General features: G+C 38.8%; 3 protein-coding genes across 7 annotated transcripts in view; 1 reads left to right on the top strand and 2 right to left on the bottom strand.

The window, feature by feature from the left end:
* The window catches only part of Syx1a (syntaxin 1A), a 42,649-nt gene extending 23,556 nt beyond the window's left edge, over nucleotides 1-19,093 (bottom strand). Inside the window, exons 1-3 of one of the 3 annotated variants that reach the window (XR_013080684.1) lie at nucleotides 18,872-19,092; nucleotides 11,446-11,532; nucleotides 6,876-6,975 (exon numbers count right to left, since the gene is read on the bottom strand). Coding sequence is in view for 2 of the 3 variants with exons in the window: in XM_076777756.1 (XP_076633871.1) it covers nucleotides 6,876-6,975; nucleotides 11,446-11,532; nucleotides 18,872-18,904 (220 nt within the window). In the remaining variant the exon portion in view is untranslated. Of the gene's footprint in view, nucleotides 1-6,875; nucleotides 6,976-11,445; nucleotides 11,533-18,871 lie in introns of all 3 variants that reach the window. The other 2 variants (XM_076777756.1, XM_076777758.1) reach the window with 2 other exon arrangements.
* Nucleotides 19,094-20,005: 912 nt separating this feature from the next.
* Ran (RAN, member RAS oncogene family) lies at nucleotides 20,006-23,012 on the top strand. Of its 3 annotated transcripts, none has more exons than XM_076777768.1 (3): nucleotides 20,006-20,252; nucleotides 20,858-21,336; nucleotides 21,428-23,012. In XM_076777768.1, exons 2-3 carry the CDS (start codon nucleotides 20,905-20,907, stop codon nucleotides 21,641-21,643), a joined length of 648 nt encoding a protein of 215 aa, XP_076633883.1. In that variant the 5' UTR covers nucleotides 20,006-20,252; nucleotides 20,858-20,904; the 3' UTR covers nucleotides 21,644-23,012. The 3 variants fall into 3 exon arrangements, with proteins under 3 accessions (XP_076633883.1, XP_076633885.1, XP_076633884.1); XM_076777770.1 differs by lacking the exon at nucleotides 20,006-20,252 and adding an exon at nucleotides 20,275-20,335; XM_076777769.1 differs by lacking the exon at nucleotides 20,006-20,252 and adding an exon at nucleotides 20,375-20,558.
* A 202-nt stretch (nucleotides 23,013-23,214) lies between these two features.
* LOC143348012 (elongation factor Tu) lies at nucleotides 23,215-25,766 on the bottom strand. The gene is made up of 6 exons (XM_076777751.1): nucleotides 25,463-25,766; nucleotides 25,242-25,294; nucleotides 24,976-25,150; nucleotides 24,573-24,880; nucleotides 23,802-24,463; nucleotides 23,215-23,680 (listed from the first exon to the last, which is right to left on the bottom strand). The coding sequence occupies exons 1-6, from the start codon at nucleotides 25,497-25,499 to the stop codon at nucleotides 23,497-23,499; spliced, it is 1,419 nt and encodes a 472-aa protein (XP_076633866.1). The 5' UTR covers nucleotides 25,500-25,766; the 3' UTR covers nucleotides 23,215-23,496.
* Nucleotides 25,767-26,241: the final 475 nt, after the last annotated feature.

Genomic DNA, 26,241 nt, shown 5'->3' with positions numbered 1-26,241 from the left:
TAGCTCCTCGTTTCTAATTCCAGATGATAGGGGCACGATTCAGACGTTTGTCCAACAGCTGTTGTCAGATAGTTCGCGTAAAAATTACTCGTCCAAACAATTTCACGTCGATTCTTATTATTTATACTGGTAAAAGAATCAATGTTAATTTGATTTTTATTTTTTATTAACCGAGAAGGTACGTCTTCGACGAGTAAGTTTTTATGCTATTTTGGGGGATTTGAAATACTTTGAAAGATCGTAGAAATTAAAAATCGGAATAAATAATTTTTGAAATTCAAATGATCTTACGTGATTGAAATTATCGTTTCGCTTAAACGTGCAATACCTAAGCTGTTTGCGTCGGTGTAATATTTTTTAAGAATGGCTAGAAAAAAAAAATTCAGCCTTATCTGGGTTAAGTTTATCGCCTCAACCTAGCACTTCCACGGCGAGTGGTGTCAATGTCTCGTCTGTATTGCCGGGACAGGGAAGAAACAATCTCAGATTAAGGGGAATGTGGCACTTTGTGTAAGTAGAATGGCGTCGAGTCATTATGCCTTACGAAGTCTGATACAACGCTGGTCTAGTACGTTTCGCGCGTAAACAAGAAATAGAATACGTATTAAAATAAATCAATTAAATATTAACTAAAAACGAGCACCAAATAAAAAAATAAACTTCGTTTTAATACAACAAGCTTCCATATAAAATATAAAAATGTTTTATCTCTGTACTTATAGCTTAACCTAAACATTGTACGTAATACGTCACGTGATTATAACCTCAAATTATTTCTACACTTTTCTGAAGACCTTATCTATAGCTCGATACATAGAATAAAGACCTTTTGTCCATTGTTTTAGAAATCCAATAATTGTACTCTATTCAACGCATAACCAATTAATTACACGGTACAATACACATTATATATAATATTATGAATAAAAACATTGTTGCGAACCTTTTTCTACGCTGATTGCGAAAATAAATCTTACGTTTGCGTTTTCGTTGTTCGTTTGATTCATTTTTAGAACAAGTTGCGAATAAATCAAAGTTTCAAACCTTTTAAGATGTTACTATAAGCAAACTTACAATTCTATAATTAAAACTATAAATCAACCAGCGTGCAGTCTAGACGTTGCCTCATCCGATTATCGCTTCCTCCGAGCAATGGCACACTATTTAATCGGAAGGTGATTCAACAATGATGTCAAACACGGATGTATGCACTTTTTTGCATCCATCAGTATACAGAGGATACAGAGGAATGCAATTGCTTTCGAAATGGTTGCAGGAAACCATGGATCATTAGTTTTTTTCTATTTACGATTTAATAAATTAAAGTTTTGTAATGCATATTTTCTAGAACAATTTTTTTGTTACTTTTTTTTTCTAATTTTGTATCATCATTGTGATACAATTAATTATTATTTTCAAGGTCGATGAGGACAATAGTTTCTATCGAACTACTCTTACTACCATTTAACACTGGTCTTTTTAACATTTGCCATTTAATTTGACATGCTATAATTAATAAGTTAACGTTTTAAATGCGCTAAATTTCTCTGGGACACTCTAATAGACCTCCCTGACAGGCATCTGACAAAAGGGACGCCAAACATTTCCAACGAATAGAGGTTCGTGAAAGCCCCGCCCACCGGGGTCGGATCTTTCACGCTCCGATCTATACATTGTATCCCGACGCAACGCTTTTGAACGATACCTCGTCCCTGGGAAGAACGGGCCGAGCTGGGAGGAAACGAGCAACGAAAAATCGATATCTATTGTAAAGTCGGTCGTTCGGAGGTGTTCGTTCCTCGTCGAATTCGATAACGAAGGCGCTGCACGCGAGTCCGCGTCGGTCGATGGCTTTGACACTCCGGGTCGAGAATTTCTGTAGTTCCTCCGCCGCCCACGCCGGATTTAAAAACCGCCCGAAGGCGAAGCCTTCGCGAGTGTATAATAGCTCCGATTTATCTCGCGAATATGATCACGTCTCTGCCATTTTCGAAATGTCAGGTTGACTCAGCGCGAGGCAGAGATGGATTTTTCAACCCCCGTCCGCCAGACCCTTCGCGCTTGATCTCCTTCTTACCTCGCCAATCTGATCCGTATTAACCTCTCCCGACCATTCACCATCGCCCACAATAAATGCAAAAAAGTATTAAAAAAATATTCAAAAATTACAAATATTTAAAAATTTCCCGAAATAAATTTCTTTGAATTTTTTTTTCTTTCAATCGGAGAATTTTTTTTACAGATTCGTGCAATACATTTTAGGTTACGTTCGAAGACAGCCTGCGTCAGTACCTTCGAGCAATATTGTCTGTTCTATATACGATATTGTACACTTTCTTCGGCCGTGTAATAAAGACGTTGTCAATTGAATCTGCTCGAAGATGAAAGTCAAGAACGCCTATTGGTTTCCACCCTCGTCCTCGCCATCTTCTCTCCTTCCCGAGACGTTCTCTCATCTCTGATTCGCTTCGTGTCCGTACATTTCATTCTTTCGTCTACACTGATCGATATTATCCGACTCGCTGCAAACGACGTCGGTTTCAACAACCAGCTATTTCGGGACGAATATGGCGGAAGGAATCGTGTAATTGCAATGATCGGGAGACACGATAACGCGACGCGGCACATTCGTAACGGCAACTTTTAATAACAGTAATAATCAGAGTCGGGGAAATTTTATGGACGAACGACGAATACAAATTTTAGAGTCGTTCCCGATCGAACGTCAAACTCTGGGTCCACTTTGACCCGGAATTTAATACATTTGTAAATTCTTCGGTATTATTTATTTTTACAATGCACTCGCTATTATTTGGTAGAAACTAAAATTTCACGATTTTTTAAAATACACGGGCCAAAATGGACCCACTTTACGGTGTAAGCGTTATTTATTCAAATAGTATTTTCTATAATTTTGGATTCCGACATTTTATAACCTGGTGTCTCTATTTAAAAATTTCCATTTTTTTTACTCGCTTTATCGCTCTGACTAATCGTTATTGGCTTACTATCGATTGAACTTATAAATAACGTTTCTTTTTCTAAAGAAGATATAAGTTAAAGGTCGAAACGGATATTGAATAAACTAACTACGTTTGTTCATAATGTATACTCTCAATATTCGAGCGAGAAAAAGGATTTCATTGAAATAAAACATGTTTCGCGGGAGGAAGGTGTTAGTTCCCAAAAGGAGATGGAAGACGTATTATATTACGTAGATACGATCCAGTGTCAAAGTGGAGAAGTTTAAATGCCAAACCAGCAATACTCGAAGTGCAACCCCCGGCTATTGAATCATATGGATTGGCGAGCATCAGATCGAATCTGGGCGGACCAGTTTAATTTTCTCAGAAATTCGCTACCACCTGCAGTTTATTCTGCATTGGTGGAAAAGATTTACAAATATTAAATACTTGTCTGATTTAAAAAATTTAACTTTAAATTTAAATTAAATTTAAAATTAAAATTCGTTCAATTAAAACAATTTTTTTTTGTTTTAATCCACTAATATCTTTTAACGACACGTGCGAACGGCTGGTTCCGTCAAAAACCATACATGGGAACTTGTCTCGCGGAGTCTTGTATCTCCAAAAGTTTTCGAGATACCATTAGGGGATGAAACTTTCCAGGGTGGCGTTCCCCCCTTTAACTCGAGTCGCTTCAGCCACTGAAAAAGTATCCCCTACATTCGACTCTACGAATCTGCAAAGTTTCGTCGAAATCAATTTTAAGAGACGGAGGGGTGAGTTGGGCGGATGTTCGGGAAAGAATAGTATACATAAAGTATGAAAGCGATCGTACGGAGACGAGGAAGAATTCCAGAATACGTTGCACCGGTCGAAACAATTTCCCCAAGTTTTCCTTCCGGGGGAAAACGTCGAGCCAATCGGGGGGCTGCACGATTCGGATATTCGGGATACATATTCCTCGCCTTGCAAGGAGAAAAGGGGCTCGATCGATCCTTTCGGCGACGTTAGACGCAAACGCCTACTCCTTTCCTCCGTACGATTTCGTTCAACGTTAACCTCTCTCGTTATTTCCCTGGAGCTTCGACCCGAAGATATATGTAGGTGCGAGAAGTCACCGGTCAGAATAGCCACGCCGCGGGGAGGAAACAACTTGCTACGAGGCCTTAATCGCGGGAGCAAATAGGACGGGAAGGATGTCAAATCAGCAACAGCTGACCGGGTCTCGCGATCCAACACGCCACGGACCGTGAACGAACATAGCCGCTGCTAATTCGATAAATTAATATCTCCAGAGCTGGTCCAAGAAACGTTACGTAAATGCAATTTACATTAACTTCGATAGAAAAGCCTCCAACTGGGACAACGTTCGCTGGAACGAGCCGTAGCGACGAGAAAATTTGTAATTTCTCGTATATATAATATTTGTAGGAACACCCGTTACGCGATGTCACACGATACGCGCGTGTTGTGATGCGTGCGAAGAGTGCAAAGCGTGAGAAAGAAAGAAAACGAGATAGAGATGGAGACGGTTGGCGTGACGCGACCAGTGCCAGACGCAACAGTCGAACGAAAGGACGCTTGTTTTTTGTAGATCTTACTTCTTTCAATAAATATCACCTTTGACGTTACTTTTCCCCATTATAATGTGTTCCCTTAAAGAGAATTTGCGTTCCTGATACAAAGGAAACACGTGGAAGGAGTAGAAACGTGTGTTGTAACAGGGAGGGGGAACAACAGGGTTAAAATGGCGGCGAGCTACGTCAGCGACGGCCAGTTACAGACTGCACAATGACGTAGGACTACGTCAGCAGACGCCAAAGTGTTAACGGACTTTTATATCGGTACGGTTTTACATACTGATAGGAGAACATGCGCGATTGGCATGTTTGCGCTCGAGGATGTGACGTGTTCTGCGGTAGATGACGAAAGAGGAAAGTTTCACCCGTTAGGCTCACCTGTTAGCACACATTTTCCTGGAATTCTTAGAAACCCCAGCCACCTGCAGTCTACTGTTCGAGTGACCTACGGTCGGGTCGAGAACCATAGGGTGCACAGCTGTCAGGATTCTCGGTTTATTTAGCCTGTGACCCGTCTACTTTGCACTGCAATACGATCTTTGACCTGTCCTGCCCGTAGGGGCTGCGACGACAATTTGTCAGTGAAAGTATCGGTCAAGCCACGACAAAGAAGACCGTTAAAGAACGAATCTCACGAACATTTAGGCGTTTACAATGTAACTGAATAATGGTGGTCGAGAACAAATTTCTGAAATATACTAATTCTTCTTGAAATGATTTTGTTTAAAATTAATAAGAGAAAATTTCTAGATAGGGGGTATATTTTTCATTTTATCGTACGGGGCAAATCAGTTGGGGGGTCGTGTCGCAAGACGGAAGGGCAAACGATTTCTCAACGACTTTCGGCCATCTTGAAACAGTCAACCGGTGGTGCAGCCATGTGTTGCAGATTACCGATCGATGTTGGTACATAAAATTGATAAAGAAACGTAAAAGTTGATCGACGAATAAATCTGAAATTATTATTCACTGCTCTGAATAAGATTTGCAAAGACGCCAGATATGGAAACGACGTCAGTCGCGCGTCTTTCTACGCAGAGTCGTCTCGACGGGCGTAGATCGATAACCCCAAAGTAAACGACGAATCTCCCCTACCGAGGAAGGAACTTTTCCGCAGCCTCGAAGGACAACTCCGGGGGCCAGATGGGAGAAAACGATTCCAGGTCCTGGTTTCCAGATTACGTTTACCCTCGACAAAAGGAAACCATAGAAGCCAGCTAATCCAGAGCTATGCACGGACACACCGCGGAACGGACCCCTCGGGGCGGATTTTGCTCTTGTAATTACTAAACAGAGACAATCGCATGGAAGCTGGTTGTTCGCAATTAGCTCGTAACGAGTACGGAATGAAAGAGGGAATCTTGTTCACGGCCAATTGATATCGAGACACGTGACACAGTTTTTCAACGAACCGAATCTCATTGTCAGTCTTTGAGCGTACGTGGATTACAGAAGTAACGATGAAGTGTTACGATATTGTAAAAAATATTTTCTTCGACTAATGAAATTTTGAAAATTAACATTTGTGAGATCGCGTCGAAGCAATGAAGTTCGTGTAAAAATCGATCGTGGCGGCTTCGACGACTGCACAAACTCGAGCGGGTTTTATTGCATATAACGGGGGATTACTGTATTCCATTTGCTCTTCTCGTCGAACGTCGCATGCAAAAATGGTCCCAGGCTATACGAGACCGAGATTATGGGATTCAAGACTAAGCGAAGGAGTTATACGTCCGGAATATATCATCCAAACTGCTCAGATTCGTCCTTAATTCTCGATAAGAAAGTATCACTTTACACGAAATCGAACCGATCCGATTCTGTCGCGTACAACCAGCATCTGCTATATCCCTAGTTACTTTCGAGCCTCAGCCCTTAATCCACGATAAGAAAGCAGTATCTTCCACGATTAAATGAAATTGATCGGGTCTGATTATTTTTCTTCTAACCGAGATTACTGTATTTCATTCGCTCTCCTCGTCGAACGTCACATGCGAGCCTTCGCTCGGACCAAGATAAGAAAAAGACTTTTCTAGGTTATATGAAACCGAGATTATTGGATTCTAGATTAAGCGAGGGAATTACTTTTCTAGAATTCTGTTCATTCCCTACTACCCTTATCTCGACCAGTGGTTGCGTCAGTCTATGTCCTCGACAATTGTTTCACATGAAAAATAATTTGTTGCAATCGCGACACTGGAACATAACTCGAGGAACGCGTCGCGTTGCAAACGGCGACCATAATTATATCGTTCGAAACGGACGCAGTTTCCAAAGCCCGTTCCAGACAAACGGATTTATTTATTTAATACAAATTATTAAAACTCACTTTCGTCGGTCTGTGGCGCCGATAAAATGGCACTGTGCTTTTTCTTGACATCTTCTACGTTCATCTGGATCCTGTCTATCATTTCGCGGATCTCCTCCACCTGGAAAAAAAACAAAATGGCGTTAAATAACGTATACACGCTTCTGACAAAGAAAATAGATTTGCTTCTTTTGCTACGCAAATACTGCTACCATTTCGTTGGGTCGTGTCAAAATTTAATTGTTGGTGCTCCGAGAAAATTATAATCGTAACAAAATGGCCGGAGTGGCATATTAGACAAACCAGGTTGATAATTTCAGATAAAAATAATCGATTTTCGTCTTTGCATATTCTTAACCTTAATCCCATCGGAATATGACTTTCGATCAGATACTAAGTTTAAGTACGCGGGGGCGGATACTAGGAGTGGGGTTACAGAGAATCGAGTCCGCCCCTCATTAACTAAAAAACTCTTTTATCTGAATTTTAATCGCTTCCAGCGACTTTTTTTAACACCACTATTTCATTTTTGAAATTTTTTACACCTAAAACATACTTCGTGATCTGTTCCTGTTTTGAATTAAGGAAAATAAAAAATTCCTTCTGGGAAAATAATATACAGACTCGAGAATATTAGATGTTACGTAATCTCAGTGACCTGTGCTTCCTTTGAAGTTTTCTTCGAGGTGTGACAAGGAGCATTATCTTGTTTGAAAACTATTGATGGCTCCAGAACTTTATGCTACCATGTTCGTGTATGTTTCCATATTGATTCGATCATCTTTGACGCTATCACGACACCTATACTACCATGTTCTAGCGTAGGTATAACATGATTTCTATCATACAGAAGTTGACGATCTTTTCAGTGATTTTAATCCACGTTTATTCCCACTGCAATCCTTGTTCGTCCGTTTCATCAAAAGCTTACGTCTTTTTAAGTGGTTTGCTTCTTTTACGATTCGTTGAACAATCGTTAAATGTGTATTAACTCTAGTCCCATCTATTAAGTCCAGCATTTTCTGCAATTTACTGTGTTACGAGGATTGAATTGAAAGCCACCCTTAAAATAGTTCCTTTTCCTCGAAAAGTTACACTTGATCGCCCACCAGGGTGACTCTTTGTATATTTTTCTTTATTTCTTCTATTATTTATTGTAATTATATAAATTAAAGTGCCTATACTTCCCATCGAAACGTAAGGAACAACCAATCAGAATTTCATCGAAATCGGATAAACATAGCGGAAGTTACAGGCATATCACAAACACACAGACCAAACGCGTTAATCGTTACAAAAGACTTCTTATGTTTATCATAAGTTATAAAACGAAGTTTATCGCCAATCACACCCGAAGATATGAAAAATCATTAGAGCATGTTATTGATGTGACTCCGGAAACGCTTGAATTTATATTACTCATGCTCATTGATCGACTATGTACCATAGAGAGATGACTCGATGGTGATGCCTGCTCTTACACGCATTGTCGTTACTGGCTGACATTGGCGTAACCATACGCTCAAAATACTAGCTATGAATAGAACAAAAATGTGTACCTCTCGTGGTTATGGAGACCCTATTACTATGCAGCGTGACGCCAGAACGGATCTCACTAGTGGAAAGACCTTCTCTCCTTACCCTTGCCCCGTTTAGTTTGTGCCTAACCTACAAGTCATCTCTCTATTATACTTATATGGATCGTAATGGACAATATTTTCTATTTTGTTTGAACTCATATATTCGAATGCATTCACTGTCCGTGATCCGTATACGGGTCATTAGCGCCAAGCCATCGAATACGGGCGCTGAGAGTCCAGACAGTGAACGGGTATTCCTTTCACCTTTTCAAGTTTGTTGCAAATTGTAACGTATGCGAAATTCAAGACCATTTTTTAATAGGAAATAATAAATATTACGATCGATATATCGATGAAATATAGCTAGAAGCATTGAAAATAGAAAAAGGAAATAATCATAACGCTCGATATTCGATCGGGAAACATCAAAGAACCAACATGGCGCGTAACAAAAGGATCGTCTCTAGTTTCCACGGTAACGACCGATACGGCATTTCACCTTTGTTACAGCCATAACCTCCTACGCGCGAAAACGGAGAAAAGTCAGATGGGAAATCGAGCAATCAAAGTTAATGCGTACCCACGCAAATAGCAACCGATACAAATGTCAACGATGTCGACGACGCTATTTGCGCACCAGCTTTCCGCCTCGAGTTTCCGTAGGGACGCGTAGGTGCATCCCACTGGCGATGCATCTCCTAGATTCTCGAATATTCAGCACCTTCTGTCTCTAAATTACCCAAAGCAACATTAGCTTATAGTAAAACACGCCCACTTCGATGGAACTTTAGACACAGAGTATCAAACAATATTTAAAAGAAACCAAATATTAACTTTCTATCTAATATTCGCGTTCAGGGGTCGAGAACTAACCTCAAAATTCTGAACGAAACACGTACTTATAATTCATGCTTCGGAGATACCGATAATTATGTTATTTTTGTATAATTATCGCCCCGAACGGGACAATTAAACATTCCACTAAAATCTCCGCAATAAACGTCTATTTAATTAAATTCCTCGAAAGTTGACGGCGACGGAACATAGTGTCGAATATGAAAAAAGTTGGCAATTCTGCTGCAGAACTTTCGCTGTATTAATTTAGAACGTACGAAATTGTCAAACTTCCGATCAAAAATTTTTAGACCACAAGGGAATGTTGAGAGTTCGCTTTTCGATTTTGAAATTCATGCATAAATTCGACCCCGTTATTAAAATTAAAAAAAAATTTTTTAATCCGTTCAACTTTCGCCTATGTACCTAAAAATGAAAAAAATTAATAAAATTAAGAGTACGTATTAAGGCAAATTAAAATTGGTAACTCTAACTTTTAGATTGATTAAATACGTTAAATAAATTATATGCGACCGGATGCTGTTGCGAGAAACGGTATTTTTTAATTTTATGTGGTAAAATATGAACAAAGTATAAGATACGTTATCGTTTTGTTATAAAGTGTAGCGATATAGTGCTTCCGTATGACTATCAGTGTAACACGCGACGTACAATTCATCGTGAAATCAATTGTTACGTATATGACCCCTATTACGTGGAAACCAATGAGTTGCCCTTCCGTTTCGACGTGCTTACGATACAACGTATAAATATACGGTGACGCGATAGAACGATCGAGTATATGCATTCAAAGAAAATATCGAGTTACAAGGAGACAACACGTGCTTCGGAACGATGACGTAAAAGATAAAGAAGACAATTTGCTAGAACGGATTCGACAAAGCGATTCCAAACACCAAGAACGAATTTCCAAGGTCAGTCTGCGAGACAGACGAGCGTTCCAATGCATTCGAATGGTCTTAAGACGGAATTGTACGGGCCAAGAAATATAATTCGAAACGAACATTAATTAAAATTTCTCTCACCGTGACTGACATAGTTGACAAATTTGTTTTTTAATTTTATCTTTCGACACGAATCTCGTTATCGATGCTTATCAGTATTATATAATTTCTTTTAAAAACCGAGAATAACGTGGGCTATCGAGGATTAATTTCATGTTTGTAGGTTATGTAATTCGTTTATTTCGAAGATTACTCGAAGTGTAAATAAAAAGTAATTTTCGAAACTGATTCGAGTTTCTTTTTTCGAAGTCGATGCAGAACGATTTCTCGAACGCGAACTCGAATCGATATCGTCAAGATTCGAAGGTCGAAGGTAAGTAGAAAGAACATCAACCTCTGACGTTGTCGTCGTTCGTAGGCAAACTGTCGGGACAGCTCGATTGCGCTGGAGTTCAACGAACGGAAGATTAAATCAAGAAAAAGTCGGGCATTTCCTACTCGCCGAAATAAATTCGAAAGAAGAGAAAAGGAAAAAATTGAACGAACAGGTGGGGGGAATCCTTGATGAATGTTAACTAGAGAAAGTCAAACATCGTTGTTCTCGTTTCGATATTAATGCAATTTACATCCCCCCTCCCTACTATGGTCTTTTTCGGATCAAAATTGGGTAGAGTTTTGTATATTATCAAATAGAAATTGTTTGACTGCCCTAAACATTATAAGGATACCTACTCATAAAAGAAATATTTATTGCAATATAAACTAACATAACCTAACTCGAAGAAATCAACGTTTAGTGACATTGATATAACTGGGAAATGTAACGGCACGAAACTATTCGTTTCATTGAAAATATTATGCGTTAGGATATTATAAATAAAATTTAATAAAAAAAATAAAAATAAATTTTATAACAGGATTCATCTATCAAAGGAGGAACAAGCAAAGTTGCAAAACGGTTGACTTGTCCGACATAAACTCTCCCGACTGCTGGTTCGTTTAATTTGCACCACGTCGAGATAACCGGAGGTAAAATAAAATGCTACTTTAAAAGAATCATTAGCCAATTTAGCTTGACGTGAAAAAACATGTTCCTTCTTTTAATTTCTCGCTGAAATTAAAGGTGTATAATATGGTCTTTCTCGTACGTAAGTAATTTTTATCAACCACGCGCGTTGAATCTTTTAAATAAAATATTATATTCTCACTCACCTCCGCGAAAAACTCTGTCATGAAGTCATCTTGTCCGCCGACGTTGACGGACACATCGTCCGCCACGTCATCGTCGTCCGACTGGGCCTGAAAATCAATAAACAAGACCGTTAATGTTTGATCAATTTTAAATTAAACAATTACGACTATTTCTTAGGAATAGTTTTCATAATATAAAAAATACTCTACCAAAGAGTACGGAAGTTGTAATATTTTCGAATTCGAAAAAATAACAAAGTTACAGAATATTTTCGATAGCGTGTTCTAGGTTTTCAACACGTTCTTCTCGACACTATGTTTCTTAGGACTGTCGACACGATATCTTCGGAATTATTGAAACGATCGATTTGGAATTTCGCCTGCATGTAAAGTAGATGTCCGTTTATATCCTCTAGCAGACTGAAGTCGGTACGTATGAGACTTCTATTTTTCCTAGTATAAATAAAAAAGTAGTTGAAACGGCGAGATCGCTATTTGTATTTGATCAGATTTTGAAATTTATCGTGCTAAAATACTTCGCTAAAATACTAACAAATACGTCTGTAAAAAGTTTACATTTGTTCTCTCGATAACTACCTAAATAATCGCCTTAGTAATAGAAATCCCCACATGACTCTATTTAACCACGCGTACTTAAGTCGGGTAGACTGGGGTTAAAAGTAACCGAGGGCTAAAGTAACAAGTTAAATATTTTAAAATATATCACAGACGCTTACGCAAGCGTTGGTAATAGGATGAAGAATAATACTGGGAAACACTCATCAATACTCTAGCAGCTATTCTTTCCGTTAACTGTTTAAAATAATAACAAAATTTCCTTTTCAAATTTATTTATCACAACGTAAAAATATTACTTCGATAATGTGAGATAAATATGTCAGTTTGGGGTACGAACAGTATTTTTATAATTATGATACTTCTAAAAAAATCGTATTCTACGCCCATGCAATAATATATGAAATATAACTCTGTCGACGAATGAAATAATTCAAGCTCAATTCTCCTCTTCCAATGTACGAGGCGTATTCTGTTTTATACTGGGTCACATCGTGCACGTTATACGGTAATTTTGATCGTGTAAATTGTCCGCCTGCGAGTGACAACCTGTACGACCTCAAGATCTATTTTGCGGGTCTCTGAAAGCGATCGAACGTTCGCATTACAATGAACAGAACGTATGTCTGCGCTCTGGGACGACGAGTAGTCGACCGAAAAAGGCGTCTGTCTTGCTTGCTATAGTTATTCCCATTTCCTGTTAGCGTAATCGATACTGCCTCCGAGCAATAACGTAAAAACGTCATTATTCTTAATCTTAGAGCAACACGGAAAATGTATTTCATTTTACACAGTGTAAAGAAGGTAAATAAAACCTCGAGTGTCTTGTTGGCTCTTATATCGATCGATAAAACGTACACAAAGCGTGTACTACGACCAATTAAGGGCAAGTGTATTTTATTTTATTTTAATTCCCCAAAGTAATCGTTGACGACGATAATGATTGCTTTTGAATATTTTTGTTCCCTCGTGCAAACGAGGACCAAAAGGAAAAAGAATAATAATAGTGTCGAGGTCACTGGTTTCACTTTGCGCGACTTCCTCTGTTTCCAACGTAAGTAAAAGAGTTTCAGATCCCCGAGATTGTTTACGTTTCTTCGCGTGAAGACGCGACCCCCAGCGGTGCTTAACCGTAGTAATGTTTCTGTCAAAGATCCGATGATTTCTCCAATTTTTATTTCTTACACCTTTTAAAATTATTAATAATTATTCGTGATTCACGTTTTCCGTTGAAACTGTTCGAATAGTTTACCATGCGATGCATTAGACGTCCTTTTCACGCAAACAGAAACTCTAATTTTTTAGGTTATGTTACTTTTTCACTTTCTCGCAAAATTCCATAGATACGATATGTTAAATCTTGCAATTGATTTCTCGAGCATTTTTAATCCACTTGAATGTACATTTTACGCTAAAATGTTCGGTTAAGTTCCAACTCTAGCAGAGATTCCACCACAAAAAGAAAAAAAAAAGAGATAATAGTATATCGAGGTCACTGGTCCCTCTTTATGCGGCTTCTTCCGTTTCCAACATTAGCAAGATCCTTGCACCAGATTGTTTACCTTTTTTCGAGCGAGGATACAACCCCCAGTGGTTCTCAACGACCGTGCCCTAAATATTTGATAATGAATGTAATGATCCGTTGAATTTTTAGTTCTTGTGGCTTTTAAAATTATTAAAAATTCCGAACTACGTTCCGGTTTTTATTCAGCAATCCTTCCGCATAACAAAAAAAAGAACAAAAAAAAAAAAAAAATAATAGTATGTCGAGGCCACTAGTTCCACTTTTCTGCGACTTCCTCTCTGTTCCCAATGCAAGTAAAGAAGGTCTTCGCTCAAGATTGTTTAAGTTTCTTTGTGCGAAAACGTGAACCCCAGTGGTTCTCAATGTCGTTATAATTATTTTAATGAAAATTATTTTAATTTAATTATTTTAGAAATCAATTTACTTTATTTATAATCCGACACTGGGAAATTAGCACGAAAAGATGCGTTTCTCGCTATGCAAATACGTCGAATATACACAGTACCGAAGAAACTACGAAACAAACCAAAAGAGTAAATATCGAATGTTTACAGTGCGATAAAGCATAATACTGTCTTGCTTGCTTCAATGTTAAATGCAAATCACGAAGCTAAAATATTATCTCATCATAAGACGTGACCCAGAGTATTCTGGCTTTTCAGATTTCTGCTTCGGGGAAATATTTCTGGCCACACGGTATATTTTCGGTAAAGAATTTTTTTCTCGAAAGTACGTAGGATTTCAACGGTATGTCTGTTCACCAAAAATTATTGTAATTGACCCCCACAACTGAAAATAATTTTTTCAGAACGATTTACAATTTTTTTTTTTCGCCGAAAAATATAGGCACCTACCCCCTGTCGATTTTTCTTAAAAAATCCTTTTTCATTTTTAGTAATTTTGTTTGACGTTCTACAAAAAAGTTGTCTAATACTTTTTTGTAGGTACCCATGAGCCCTACTTCAGAAAAAAGTTTCATTGAAATATATTCACAATTGTAGAAGTTATGGCTGTTTGAAAATTGGACCATTTTTATGAGGTTTTTCTCAGTTTGCGGAGTCAAGGAATAACTTTTCGAATATTTTTAAAATTTCTACATATTCTCCATCAAAATACGCGTAGTTTGCTTTTTTAAACATTAAAATCGTCCAATCCGTTCAGAAGTTATGACGTTTTAAAGATTCGCATGAAAATTCGGGCGGACATTTCTGGCCAGAAATTATATTTTCGATAAGGAATTTTTTTCTCGGAAATGGTTAGGATTTCGAGGGTATGTGTAATGACCAAAAATGGTTGTAATCGACCACCGCACCTAAAACTAATTTTTTTCCAGAATGATTTGAAATTTTTAAATTTTGTCAAAAAATTTATCCACCTACTTAAATTTTTTTCTCGAAAGTGCGTAGGATTTCGGGCGTATGTCTGTTGACCAAACATGCTTGCAATTGACCCCCGCAACCGAAAATAATTTTCTCAGAATGATTTGAAATTTTTTAATTTAATTTTTTAATAACTTTTTAACGAAGCCTCAATCAAGAAATTGATATTCTTGATTTTCGTCTTATTTTGGGCTCTAGAAGCTCCCATTCAAATTTTTCCCGGAGGTGGCCCTGTATAGATAGGGTTAGAAGAATGGAAAAGATTATGCAAAATAAAGCTGTGGTCAAGGTTCGGATGTGAGTCAGGGGGGAACGATGAAATCATCAAGGGAAAGAATTTGAAACGTTTTGCAATCTTGTATAAAGAGGATGTCAACTATCAATATGCACGTAAATACGATGACTCATACTTGGTATGCAATAATCAAAAACTGTATGTTCAAAAAAATTGGCACAGTTCCACTTTCGGAAGTAGCAAAAATCAAGATTCTGAGAAATCTGATGAGCCACTGGGCACGGAAGTTGTCTAATTCTTTGCTAGTAAGGGAATATCAAAGCTGTAATTAACGAGGACGGATAACGATCAGAGCAGTTGTAGTACGCAGTGCACTCGATCGATACTCGGTACTCGTGTACGATTAAGAAACGCTTATGGCCGTCGCATTGTGGAACTTACGGTTCTGTTTGTCAGCGAAGTAATGAAAAATTCCCGTATACTAGTTCGTAAAAGAGACAGTGAGATTTTCGGATGAATCTCGGAGTAATACATTAATACCGCACTAAGTAGTACGTTAATACGTTAATCGGTTAATTCGGAACAAAGATGGGCAGAATTTTATTCGAATAATAATAGAAATATTTGCAACTTTTTTATTTTTTTTATTCCCTTCAATATTTAATTAATCGATACGATAAGTACTCAATTACGAGGTTGTTACATTTCCTACTTGTAGGTGTTCTGCGTGTTTGCGTCTCTTAAATCTCTCATTTCACTAATCCGGGTCACATCTTCCTCCAATTAGCCTGAATTAACGAGATTTTACTGTATTTGCATAATTTTCTTCAGATTAAATTAATTAATTAAATAAGATATGCGGTATAATTGAAGCGACAAATTAACAGAGACCATCCACGCTTTTCCATATCAAAAATTTTCATTCTTGTCCCCTCTACCTCCCCTGCCTCTGTTGACGCCCGTGCACTTCACGAAATCTTCGCGTATCCGGAACTTCGTAATCTAAAATTAGAACCCGTCGTGACCTTGAATACTTATCTTCCTACGATCAAGCGTGTCCCCTACTTCGTGCCCTATTCAACGTACCGAGTTCGCTGTATCTCTTGAACCAGCTATCGTTGACCCGGCGCAATCAATGACCGCACGTTTCTCACGTTTCGTTTCGTGTCACCGTGACGGCCGCGAAAAATCGTTCGCCACAACCGATCTACCCCCTGGGTCGACTCTCAACGATCGATCGTGTCTTTCGAAGTCGCGAGATTAATCGGTCGCGCGAGCGTCACTTCTGTCCCAGAGTTTCTCGAACATAACCTCAACGAACAAATGTTTCGCGAGGCCCCTACCAGCAAAATTGAATTACTATTCCCATAACACACTGAATCGGTCTCTAACATTTCTTTTCTATATATTCTTTTCCATTGGCGATGTTTTCTGTTACACATGTAAAACACATAATACGCAAATCCTGTAAAATTTCCTCGGGAAACTTTGCGGGAACTCTATAAGTAGAATTTCCGATCGGGTACATTACGCAATAGACAGTTAATGAATGCTTTTCTTTCATTATATATTAAACTTCTTTTTTCCTTCGTAAAGCTCGCGGACCTCGAGTCTGAGATACTGGTAGCATTTTCTTTTATTTCCGCTATTATAATATGCTTAATTATATCTGCTAAGAGTTTGAGGTTAGTTTTTTATTCCCAGCATGGGAGACGCTGCTCAATCCATTTTCATCGATCTCTCATCGACAGTCTTTGTTCGTGCCTCCTTAACCTACCTACCCGTCCGCGAAATGCCGACCACGCGAAAATTTGCCGCGAGACATCGACGACCGCCGGGAAAACCGATCGTCCAAACCCTCGAATGTCGAATCGTTTTCGTTCGCGAGCACCGAAGATGCGCACGACGCTCGACACCTGACGCTTCGAGAGTCGTCGTTATCGAGGCTATTAGCTCGCGACTCGTTATGTAAATGTTAGAGGGAAAATGCCTCAGCGCGAGAAGGGAGGCCCAATCTTCTTCGTCTATCGGCGAACTCATCGGAGAAATTGCTTTTTCGCGTTCCGATGCCGGCAAAAAAAAAAACGATGAAATCTCCGTCCACCCTTTCGACAACAAACTCGCGTGATGCAAGCGTTTCCTTTTTGCTGTTTTGCCTTACAACGGAATCGTGGCCGCTATAAATCACGAGCCCCTTGTGACTGTCTCTCCGCGGCGATACGACGATCTACAGCGAACCCATTTCGTACGAGTAACGAACGAGAGAGAGAAAGAGAGAGAATTAAGTTTGAACGATACTCTGGAAAATGCAATTAGACGAGAAAATTACTTTTACGAATCGTGAACTTTCCGATCGTGCGTATCCGGGAATAAGTGAGAAAATACACCGATAGTAACCTTGACGAAACGAAATACAAGAATCGCGAGGAAAAAGAATCGAAAAAGAAATACTCGATATACGGATTGTTTATTCGGTAATTTTCAACTGTATTCGGTCGCGCGTACCCGAGCTTCGGAACGGATCGAAGTCGAGTCGTAATTTACGCGCTCTAAAACAGCGTCGAGCAACGAGCGTGCACGACTGTCACGAACGAATGAAATTTCCGTAAATGCCGAATGGTTAACAGTGTTAATACCGTAGAAAAACGAGGAATCGCGCGACGACCATTCACGATCGACGTGATGTTATCGGAACGACAGGTGTCTGTCAGAATTCGAGATAAATGCTTATACGGTAAAATTTTAACGCTACCAAACCGATCCACGGAACAGGGATAATCAAAATGAACGGGGGGAGGGAGGGGGAAAAAAAAAGAAAAGTACAATGACCAGGGCCGCCGAATACATGTCGTGCGCCTAGATACGCCCCGGTACACGCTTTTCATAAATGTCAGTCGATGCCTGTGAGTCATCGACACTAGCTAGCTATTCATGCGTTGGATCGGTCACCTCCTAATGAATCTACGAAACTATCACGGAACATCGGTTCACAATGCTCAACCGATGTTCGAAAGAGAACATACATTTTTATACATCTCTCACATTTTGTGTCTTTATTTCCATCTATCTGTTTCTTTATCTCTCCCTCTGTCTCTTTTTCTCTCTCTGCTCAAGTGCTCGACAGTTGACAGTCAACGAACGGCTGACACCTCGGAAACGCCTTTCCTCGTAAACGAGATCCGTCCGGGCTTCGATTCGATCAATGACAGAGACGTGCATTTTGCGAGGAAAAATTTATAGGATTGCACCGAATGTAACAGCAACGAGTTGCACGTATACGGTAGGCACGAGCTGGTTCTTTAAACGTTACAAGTGCAAAGCGGCCCATAACACTGTTGAGGTTTATTAGAGGTTTGTCCGCAGGTTTCATCGACTGTCTTTCTCACGAAAAAGATCGGCGAGAAAGACGGTCTACTGAATTTATGGGCAAATCTCCAATAAAACCTTTGTGTCTACATGCCGCTCAAAATGATAATAAACCGAAGTGTCGGGAAACGAGAGATAGAGTAGCAGAGAGATATTACGAACGATCTGAGAGACGAATTCAGACACACGAGAGAGAAAGCGCGCGAGTTAAGAAGATGAAGAAACAGGCAGACGGAGAAAGAGAAAGGATGACAGAGGGAGGGAGAGAGAGAGAGAAGGAGAGAGAGAGAGAGTTAACAGGCAAACTGACTGTTCGGTGAATCGGCTTGGTTTCTAGTAAAATATACGTATCCACTCGAAACTCACCGCGACGAGGGCTGCTAATCTATCCTTGGTCATGGCGAGGGTGACGAAGAATTGCGAGTCAGCGGGTGTACGAAGTGGAAAAACTAGCGACTAATCCCATTCACGATTTTATCCATGTACGACGAGCACGGCCACTAAAAACTAAAGGAAACGGACGCACTAGCGGCGAGAGACACGATCGTAAAATCGATATACTCGCGAACTCGCCTGCTTCTGCAGTGCCGTCCGGTGTGGTACGCATGCGCCAGTGACGTCAACTCTAGCCAGGACCGGCCCTGATCCCCTTGTAGCCCCTACCTATAAATAATAAGTAAAAAAAACGAAATGATCGTTTCAGTACCCTCGAAATCTGTTGATCCCACGAGTAAATATTAAGGATGACACTACTTACCGAATTCTTTTGCATCCGAATATCCAAACACTTGAGTTGTTTTAATATTCGGCAAATGTAATTCGAACATTATATCCACTAATCAAATATGTGGACATTTCTATTTTGTTAAACAGAGATTAACCCGTGTATAGTATTCTGCTGTAAATTGCTTCTTTTTGTGGTCACTGTATTTTCGATTGTAAAGTAGATTTTTTCAGCAGAAGAAGTAAAAGGAATGTTTAAAAAGCATTTTTCTCGCTTATCCACAGAAGGAAATTCATATTCAATCGATGGAATAATAATATTTAACTACTATGCTCAATTATTTGATGTTCGGTTTTTTAATGGCTCCACCTTACTAGGTACTTGCAATTCCACGAAACAACGCTTCTTAATGTAAACATGAATATGTTTATCCGTTAAGAAAGCGACCCAAATGAATGTCAACTACTGAATAGTTAGCAAATAAATGTGTTTAAAGCAATTTCGCTTAGACATTCCGCATTATCAATTCCAGTATCAAACGTGTAATACAAAATGAAGTTTGTCGGAGTATTTCATCTTGTAACTTGTATTTTCGTTAAAGAATCTGGGAAGAAAATGGAACATCGAGTATCCTCGATGTTCGAATTTCATATTTACCGCCGTCTGCAATCTAACAACGCCCTCGCGCGCCAAAACCTCGTTTCATTTATCGTACTTACGTAGCCATGATTCTTTCCGTTGGAAACTAAAATTCTTCGGTACCGGCTCAATGTGGCGCGCATGGAATAGATGTCGCTATAACGTGGCAAGCTACAATCGTAATTTTTCCAAAAGAATAAGATATTCATGCATTATTTTAACAATCGAATGATAAAAATATTCAAACTGAATTTTTTTATATCGTGCCAAGTGGTTGCTCATCTTAATTCGCACTTCGTTGTATGTAGCGAATGACGAAAAAGCGGACCCCTACTCGTCTAGACAAAGGAACGCCATTGTGAGCCATAACGACTGTGTCACAGGGTAAGTTTTATCGGTCATTTTCACGTACACGTCACTTGCCGGGAAATTTTGTACCTACGTCCTCGGATTTTCATAAATTTAGGGTAAATTAACCGACAACTTGTTTGATCGTTTGTTATTTTCATTATAATTGCGCGTAGTCGAATTTCGAGATTAGCACGAAAGTCTCCTGTGGTACAACGGGAGGCGCCATTCTCTTAAGAGAACGTGGTGACTTTCAACGGCGGCTTGTAGTCCGAGAGCGCGGGATATTAGTCAACCGGCTTTCTAAGATAACGTGGAAAGTATCATCAGTTAATTATTTTGGTAGGTGCATTTGCTTAATGATCAAACAAACGCATTTTTACTTTTTATAGTTACGTTCGGTAAACGTGTAGCCCGATCACGTTTTTAACGCGTGATGTAGCACGATCTAGCATCATCAAATTTTTCCCTAGCTTCTTCGAAACAGTGAATGCTGTTCATAAGTACGATGGTGTAAATGTTTCACCTACCACGAGATCTAATCGAAAATTTTATTAATATGTTACCGCGAAGCATCTGTGACGTAGAAATTGTTCCTCTCAATTAACGATTCTTTTCTGAGCATCACTGATTTTTTTCAGATTTATCGCTTCGTTACTTACACAAATTGTCAAACAACGATATCAAAATGGCACAAGAAGCCGATATGCCTACTTTCAAGTGCGTCTTGGTGGGCGATGGTGGTACTGGAAAAACAACATTCGTCAAACGACATTTAACTGGTGAATTTGAGAAAAAATACGTAGCAACTTTAGGCGTAGAAGTACATCCTTTGATCTTCCACACGAATCGGGGGGCAATTCGTTTTAACGTGTGGGATACAGCTGGACAAGAGAAGTTTGGTGGCCTTCGTGATGGTTATTACATTCAAGGACAATGTGCTGTCATTATGTTCGATGTTACGTCAAGAGTAACATACAAAAATGTACCCAACTGGCATAGGGATTTGGTCCGAGTTTGTGAAAACATACCCATCGTACTTTGTGGTAACAAAGTCGACATTAAGGATAGGAAAGTAAAAGCCAAGAGCATCGTTTTCCACAGGAAGAAGAATCTACAGGTAATACTCCGCTCCATCTTAAAAAGAATTGAATTTTTTCACTATTTTATAATTTTTCTTCACGACTAACATTTATTTTTTCTGTTATTAGTACTATGATATCAGTGCGAAGAGTAACTACAATTTCGAAAAACCTTTCCTGTGGTTGGCGCGTAAGTTGATCGGTGATCCCAATTTGGAATTCGTCGCTATGCCAGCGCTTCTTCCACCCGAAGTCACCATGGATCCACAATGGCAGCAACAGATAGAAAAGGATCTCAAGGAAGCCCAAGAGACTGCATTACCAGAGGACGACGAAGACCTTTAGTTTGTTATGTTGCGCGTATGATCCGAACGGAGGCACAGCGTATACAAGCGTACCTTGTGCGTTAAGTTCTTGTGCCTCTTGATAGGTCGAAGGTTCTTTCTTCGAAGGAATTAAAATTCGCGTAAAATTTTGTTCGATATCTAACGATAATAACGGTAAAAATGTTTCTGTGATTTCACGTTTCACGAGCTTTGTCTTAACAAAAGGATACAGGAATTGTACGTTGCTTTTGCGCGAATAGGGATTTATGTGCGTGACCATGAAACACGTGACCTCTAATTTTTGTACAAGTATTGGATAAACCTAGCCTAACGGACTTCTTATCGGTATGAACGTACCATTTGATAGATGCACAAATGTTTAAAATTTCAAACATCGAAGCTAAAAAAATCGATATTCGACATGCTTGTTCCATGTTTTTACTCGTGTATTGCAAATGTGTATGCGTGCGTGAACATATACGACACGATGCAGTCAAGTATAATCAACGTATGATTTCCCGGTGAATTGTACGTCGATCGGTTGTAGAGCATACTGCCGTTATAGTAATTCAATTTTTATTAGGTTTTTTTTATCGCACCCAATATAAAAATGCAGTACGTCACTTGCTAATTTCCGAATGAATGAAAAACGCTATTTTCGAATATGGCGAAAGTAAAAGATTAATTCTGCAAGAAAGAATCTTTCGATACTCACGAAATGCTGACATTTAGAAGTCACTGTTTACACACACATACACGCAGGACACAGACAGACATTCAAACTAGAAACAAATCTCTCGGAGAAGCTCTGAAAGTAGCTGAATCTTTACCAAACAATAACGACATAACCTTTGCTGTTATTTCACATCTCGGTTACGCGATGATGAACGAATAAAGAAAAACACATTGATGCATATGTACCGATTGATTGAACAATGCAGCAAATCGTATTTGCAAGTAATCTGCAACATCCAAACAGTGTTGTATTTTGAAATGTTACGATTGAAGTGATGTACGGTTTGTAGTCAGTTGCGCCTGTCCACGATAATGAGGACTGTTTACTATTTTTATAAGCGAAGGTGAATGTATGATTTGTTCGACTTAAATTATATAAACAGTGTTTTTCTTTTCTATACAAAAACATTCGTTTCGTTAAGAGGCTAGAGCGGTACATACGTCCCTTTCCTTACTTTCCCCGGTTTGTTGCTGATGAAAATACGCGAGTGCACAATGAAAAAGTGTACATAACTACCCCAAGGTACTTTTATCGATTAAAGCAAATGGCAGAAACGCGAGTGAAGCACTACGTATTGTGTGTTTCATTGTTCCTGCTTGAAGCAGTTTGTACCAATGATGTATTGGATTCAATAAATCGTCCTTGAACTGTTTTCGAAGTTACAACATTTCTGAAACGTTCACACACACGTGCGTAACGTTACGTTTATCTTGTATCCTTCGGTGAAACTTCAGTTAAACAAAGCGAAGGGGAAAACATAAATTTGCGTCATAGACATGTAAAATCAATCATTCCGGTGGCAATAAATTGGAAAAACATTTTGTACAAGTTTATTAAATGGTATTTATAAGGGATGACTTTTAATTGCATATATTTAAAACATAGTATCGAAATAAACATATATTTACAGTAACATGTTATTTAATAGAAAATTATGTAATGTTTAAAATCACTTGATAACTGATCGAAAAAGAAAAACTGCAATACGTTTGTAGGAAAATGCATACGCGTATGAAATTAATACTAAACTTCGAATTGTAATTGAAGTTCACGTTCTTTTTTTTTCCAGTAATATACTACTTATTAATAAATCGTGTGTTGCCTTTTGCACGCAACAAATGCAACAATTAGGCGAATTAAGCTTGCAACTTTTCTTTCTTATTTTTCTTTTTACCTTCAAGAAGTGCTGCTCGCTCTACGTCGGTGAGCGGTTTCAATAATTTCGTAATCACCCCAGTTGCCAATGTTACAAACCCGTCTCGTAATGTAAATCGTTGACCCTTTTCGCAAACCATCGGCCTTATTATTTTCGCTACAGCTCTAAAAAGGAAACCACATCCAAACGAATTCGTTCAACGATAATACAGCGCCGATGTACTGTATCTTCTAGATAATTTAATATTCTTCCATTTAAATAACGTATAAGGGAACTTATACTTACGTGAAATCCTCACCAGGCATGACTAAATTTTTGTTGACTAAATTAATTTGCGTCGCAACGTCCCATGTTTTACAAAACATTTGAGTTTGAATACGATCATGGATGGGTTTCTTCCTTCCTCCTTCTGCGGTAGTGAGCATGTATATCTGACATTCGAAATGATCGAAAGCCTTCATCGAACCCGGCTTGCATATTATCATGCCTCTTCTAAGCTCGTCCCTCTTCAAACCTCGAAGTAAAGCACCCAACTGGTCACCAGCGTGTGCCTCTTCCAGTATTTGATGGAACATTTCTATGCCTGTTATCGTGCTCTTCAAAACTTTGTTGTAACCGATTATTTCACAGTCATTGCCCTTCACTATTTTACCGCGCTCCAATCTACCCGTGGCTACTGTTCCTCTACCGGGAATCGAATAAACATTTTCTACCGGTAACAAGAAAGGTTTATCCAACTCTCTGACTGGAGTCGGTATATACGTATCTATAGCTTCTAGTAACTTAAATATAGCCTCCTTTCCTATTTCGGGTTTGTTCCCTTCCAAAGCACAAAGCGCACTACCTTTGACGATAGGTGTATTCATTCCGTCGTAACCCATTTCAGAAAGCAATTCCCGAATTTCCATTTCTACTAACTCTATCATCTCGTCGTCCGCTGCGTCAACCTTTTCAACGAAAACTGATCATAATGACTATTTTTACGTATGATAAAGAGCAAGACAATTGTCATAAATCGGTGCAATGCTTAAAAAGTTACCATTCGATGTATATTACCTTGTTGATGAAAACAATAACATGCTGAATACCAATTTGTTTAGCAAGAACCAAATGTTCCCTAGTTTGCGGCATAGTACCATCCGTGGCAGCGACTACAAGGATAGCTCCATCCATTTGTGCTGTACCAGTGATCATGTTTTTAATGTAATCTGCATGCCCTGGACAATCTGTGTGCCCATAATGACGGTTGTCTGTCTGATACTCAACGTGAGCCACATTGATAGTAATACCACGGGCTCTTTCCTCTGGTGCATTATCAATTTCAGAATACTGTTTCAGCTGTGCTAATTCCTTTTCTGATAGAACTAACAACAAAAACAAATACTATTCAACACGATTACATTTAATGAAAAAGCAGGAGGATGAATCTAATACCGGATCAAACATGCAAACAAAATACCTTTGGTAATTGCTGCGGTTAATGTTGTCTTTCCATGGTCAACATGACCTATTGTTCCAACATTACAATGTGGTTTGTCCCTCAAGAATACTTTCTTTTCTGCATAAAATCTCTGTGCATTCACGCAAGGTAAAAAAGATCCAATGCATAACTGACCAGGCAAAAACTTTCCTTGCTGTAAAGAACGAAGTAATTAAATTTGAGCCGCATTAGCGAGCAACGTGAAACCGCCACACCGGCGTAAATTCATAATAAAATTCCCTTACGTGTTTAACGATATGCTCGATGTGAAACAGTTGCCTAACGGTTTGTTTCAGTACTGAAAATAATCAATCGTTCAAACTTGTAAACTCTATGCGGCTAGCCGTAGTCGTAAAATTCTAGTTCATATACACGAAATCAATCGAGACACCATGATTGTTTTTCATTGCGACTATTGACCAGGCATCATAATAATGGCTCAATGATGAATGATGTGTTTACTTACCAGGACTGAAAATTACTTTTCCAGAAATTAGCGCCATGGCCAGCAATAACTTTATCAGTATTTAATTTGATAGCCAACTATAATGCTCGCGTTTTCGACGACCCCACAGAGAGACGATCCCACGCGACGTGCAAGCATAAACTATGAGAGTTGCGTAACTTCTCTTTCAAATATTATTTAAACATAGAATCTACATGAAGATTTGTATTTATGCATTCTTTGTTGTATTTTCTATTTACTGAAAAATTTTTGAAAATTATTCTTTCAATACGATTCAAATTTGTTGAAAATAATATTCACGAAAGAGCATATATATTTTTCGTTAAGCACCGTGTCGCTCGTATCGTTCTTCTTTGTGATTGGCTTCAACTCTCAGTACGTGCTTGTTTGATTTCGTAATGAAATCTTATCACTCTCGTGGAATTTTTGATATCGTCCAATTTAATAAGTTCGATTAGCGTTAAAGGTGTTCTAAGGCTGAGGCACGTAAGAAAGTATTTATGTCGTACATGTAAAATGATTTAGGTCAGTACCCGCATACTTCGGTATTCATTTTAATTTTCCTTCGAAAATTTCAGACTTTTCACCAAGTTCAATCGTAAACATCGTTGGTGAGCCATTGTTGGACCAAATTGGACTTTTGTTTGGAATCGTTGACTTGGTAAAAATTGTAAAATTCCATATTTTTCGATACTAGGTTTTACATTATTTTTAAGCAAGGCTTTAAAGATATAATTATATTGTAACGCCTAGTGGAGTTTATTTTATTGGTTATTTGA

The sequence above is a fragment of the Colletes latitarsis genome, chromosome 11, assembly GCF_051014445.1.
Source record: "Colletes latitarsis isolate SP2378_abdomen chromosome 11, iyColLati1, whole genome shotgun sequence".
NCBI classification, from domain to species: Eukaryota; Metazoa; Arthropoda; class Insecta; order Hymenoptera; family Colletidae; genus Colletes; species Colletes latitarsis.
This window is presented reverse-complemented; position numbering and strand designations above follow the sequence as displayed.

Excerpts from the sequence above, each read along its gene's own strand:
- LOC143348012 (XM_076777751.1), bottom strand. The coding sequence starts at position 25,499 with ATGGCGCTAATTTCTGGAAAAGTAATTTTCAGTCCTG. Across the intron at positions 25,295-25,462 it reads AAAAGTAATTTTCAGTCCTG|TACTGAAACAAACCGTTAGG; the intron begins GTAAGTAAACAC and ends GATTATTTTCAG. Across the intron at positions 25,151-25,241 it reads TCGAGCATATCGTTAAACAC|CAAGGAAAGTTTTTGCCTGG; the intron begins GTAAGGGAATTT and ends CGTTCTTTACAG.
- Ran (XM_076777768.1), top strand. The coding sequence starts at position 20,905 with ATGGCACAAGAAGCCGATATGCCTACTTTCAAGTGCGTCTTGGTGGGC. Across the intron at positions 21,337-21,427 it reads ACAGGAAGAAGAATCTACAG|TACTATGATATCAGTGCGAA; the intron begins GTAATACTCCGC and ends TTCTGTTATTAG.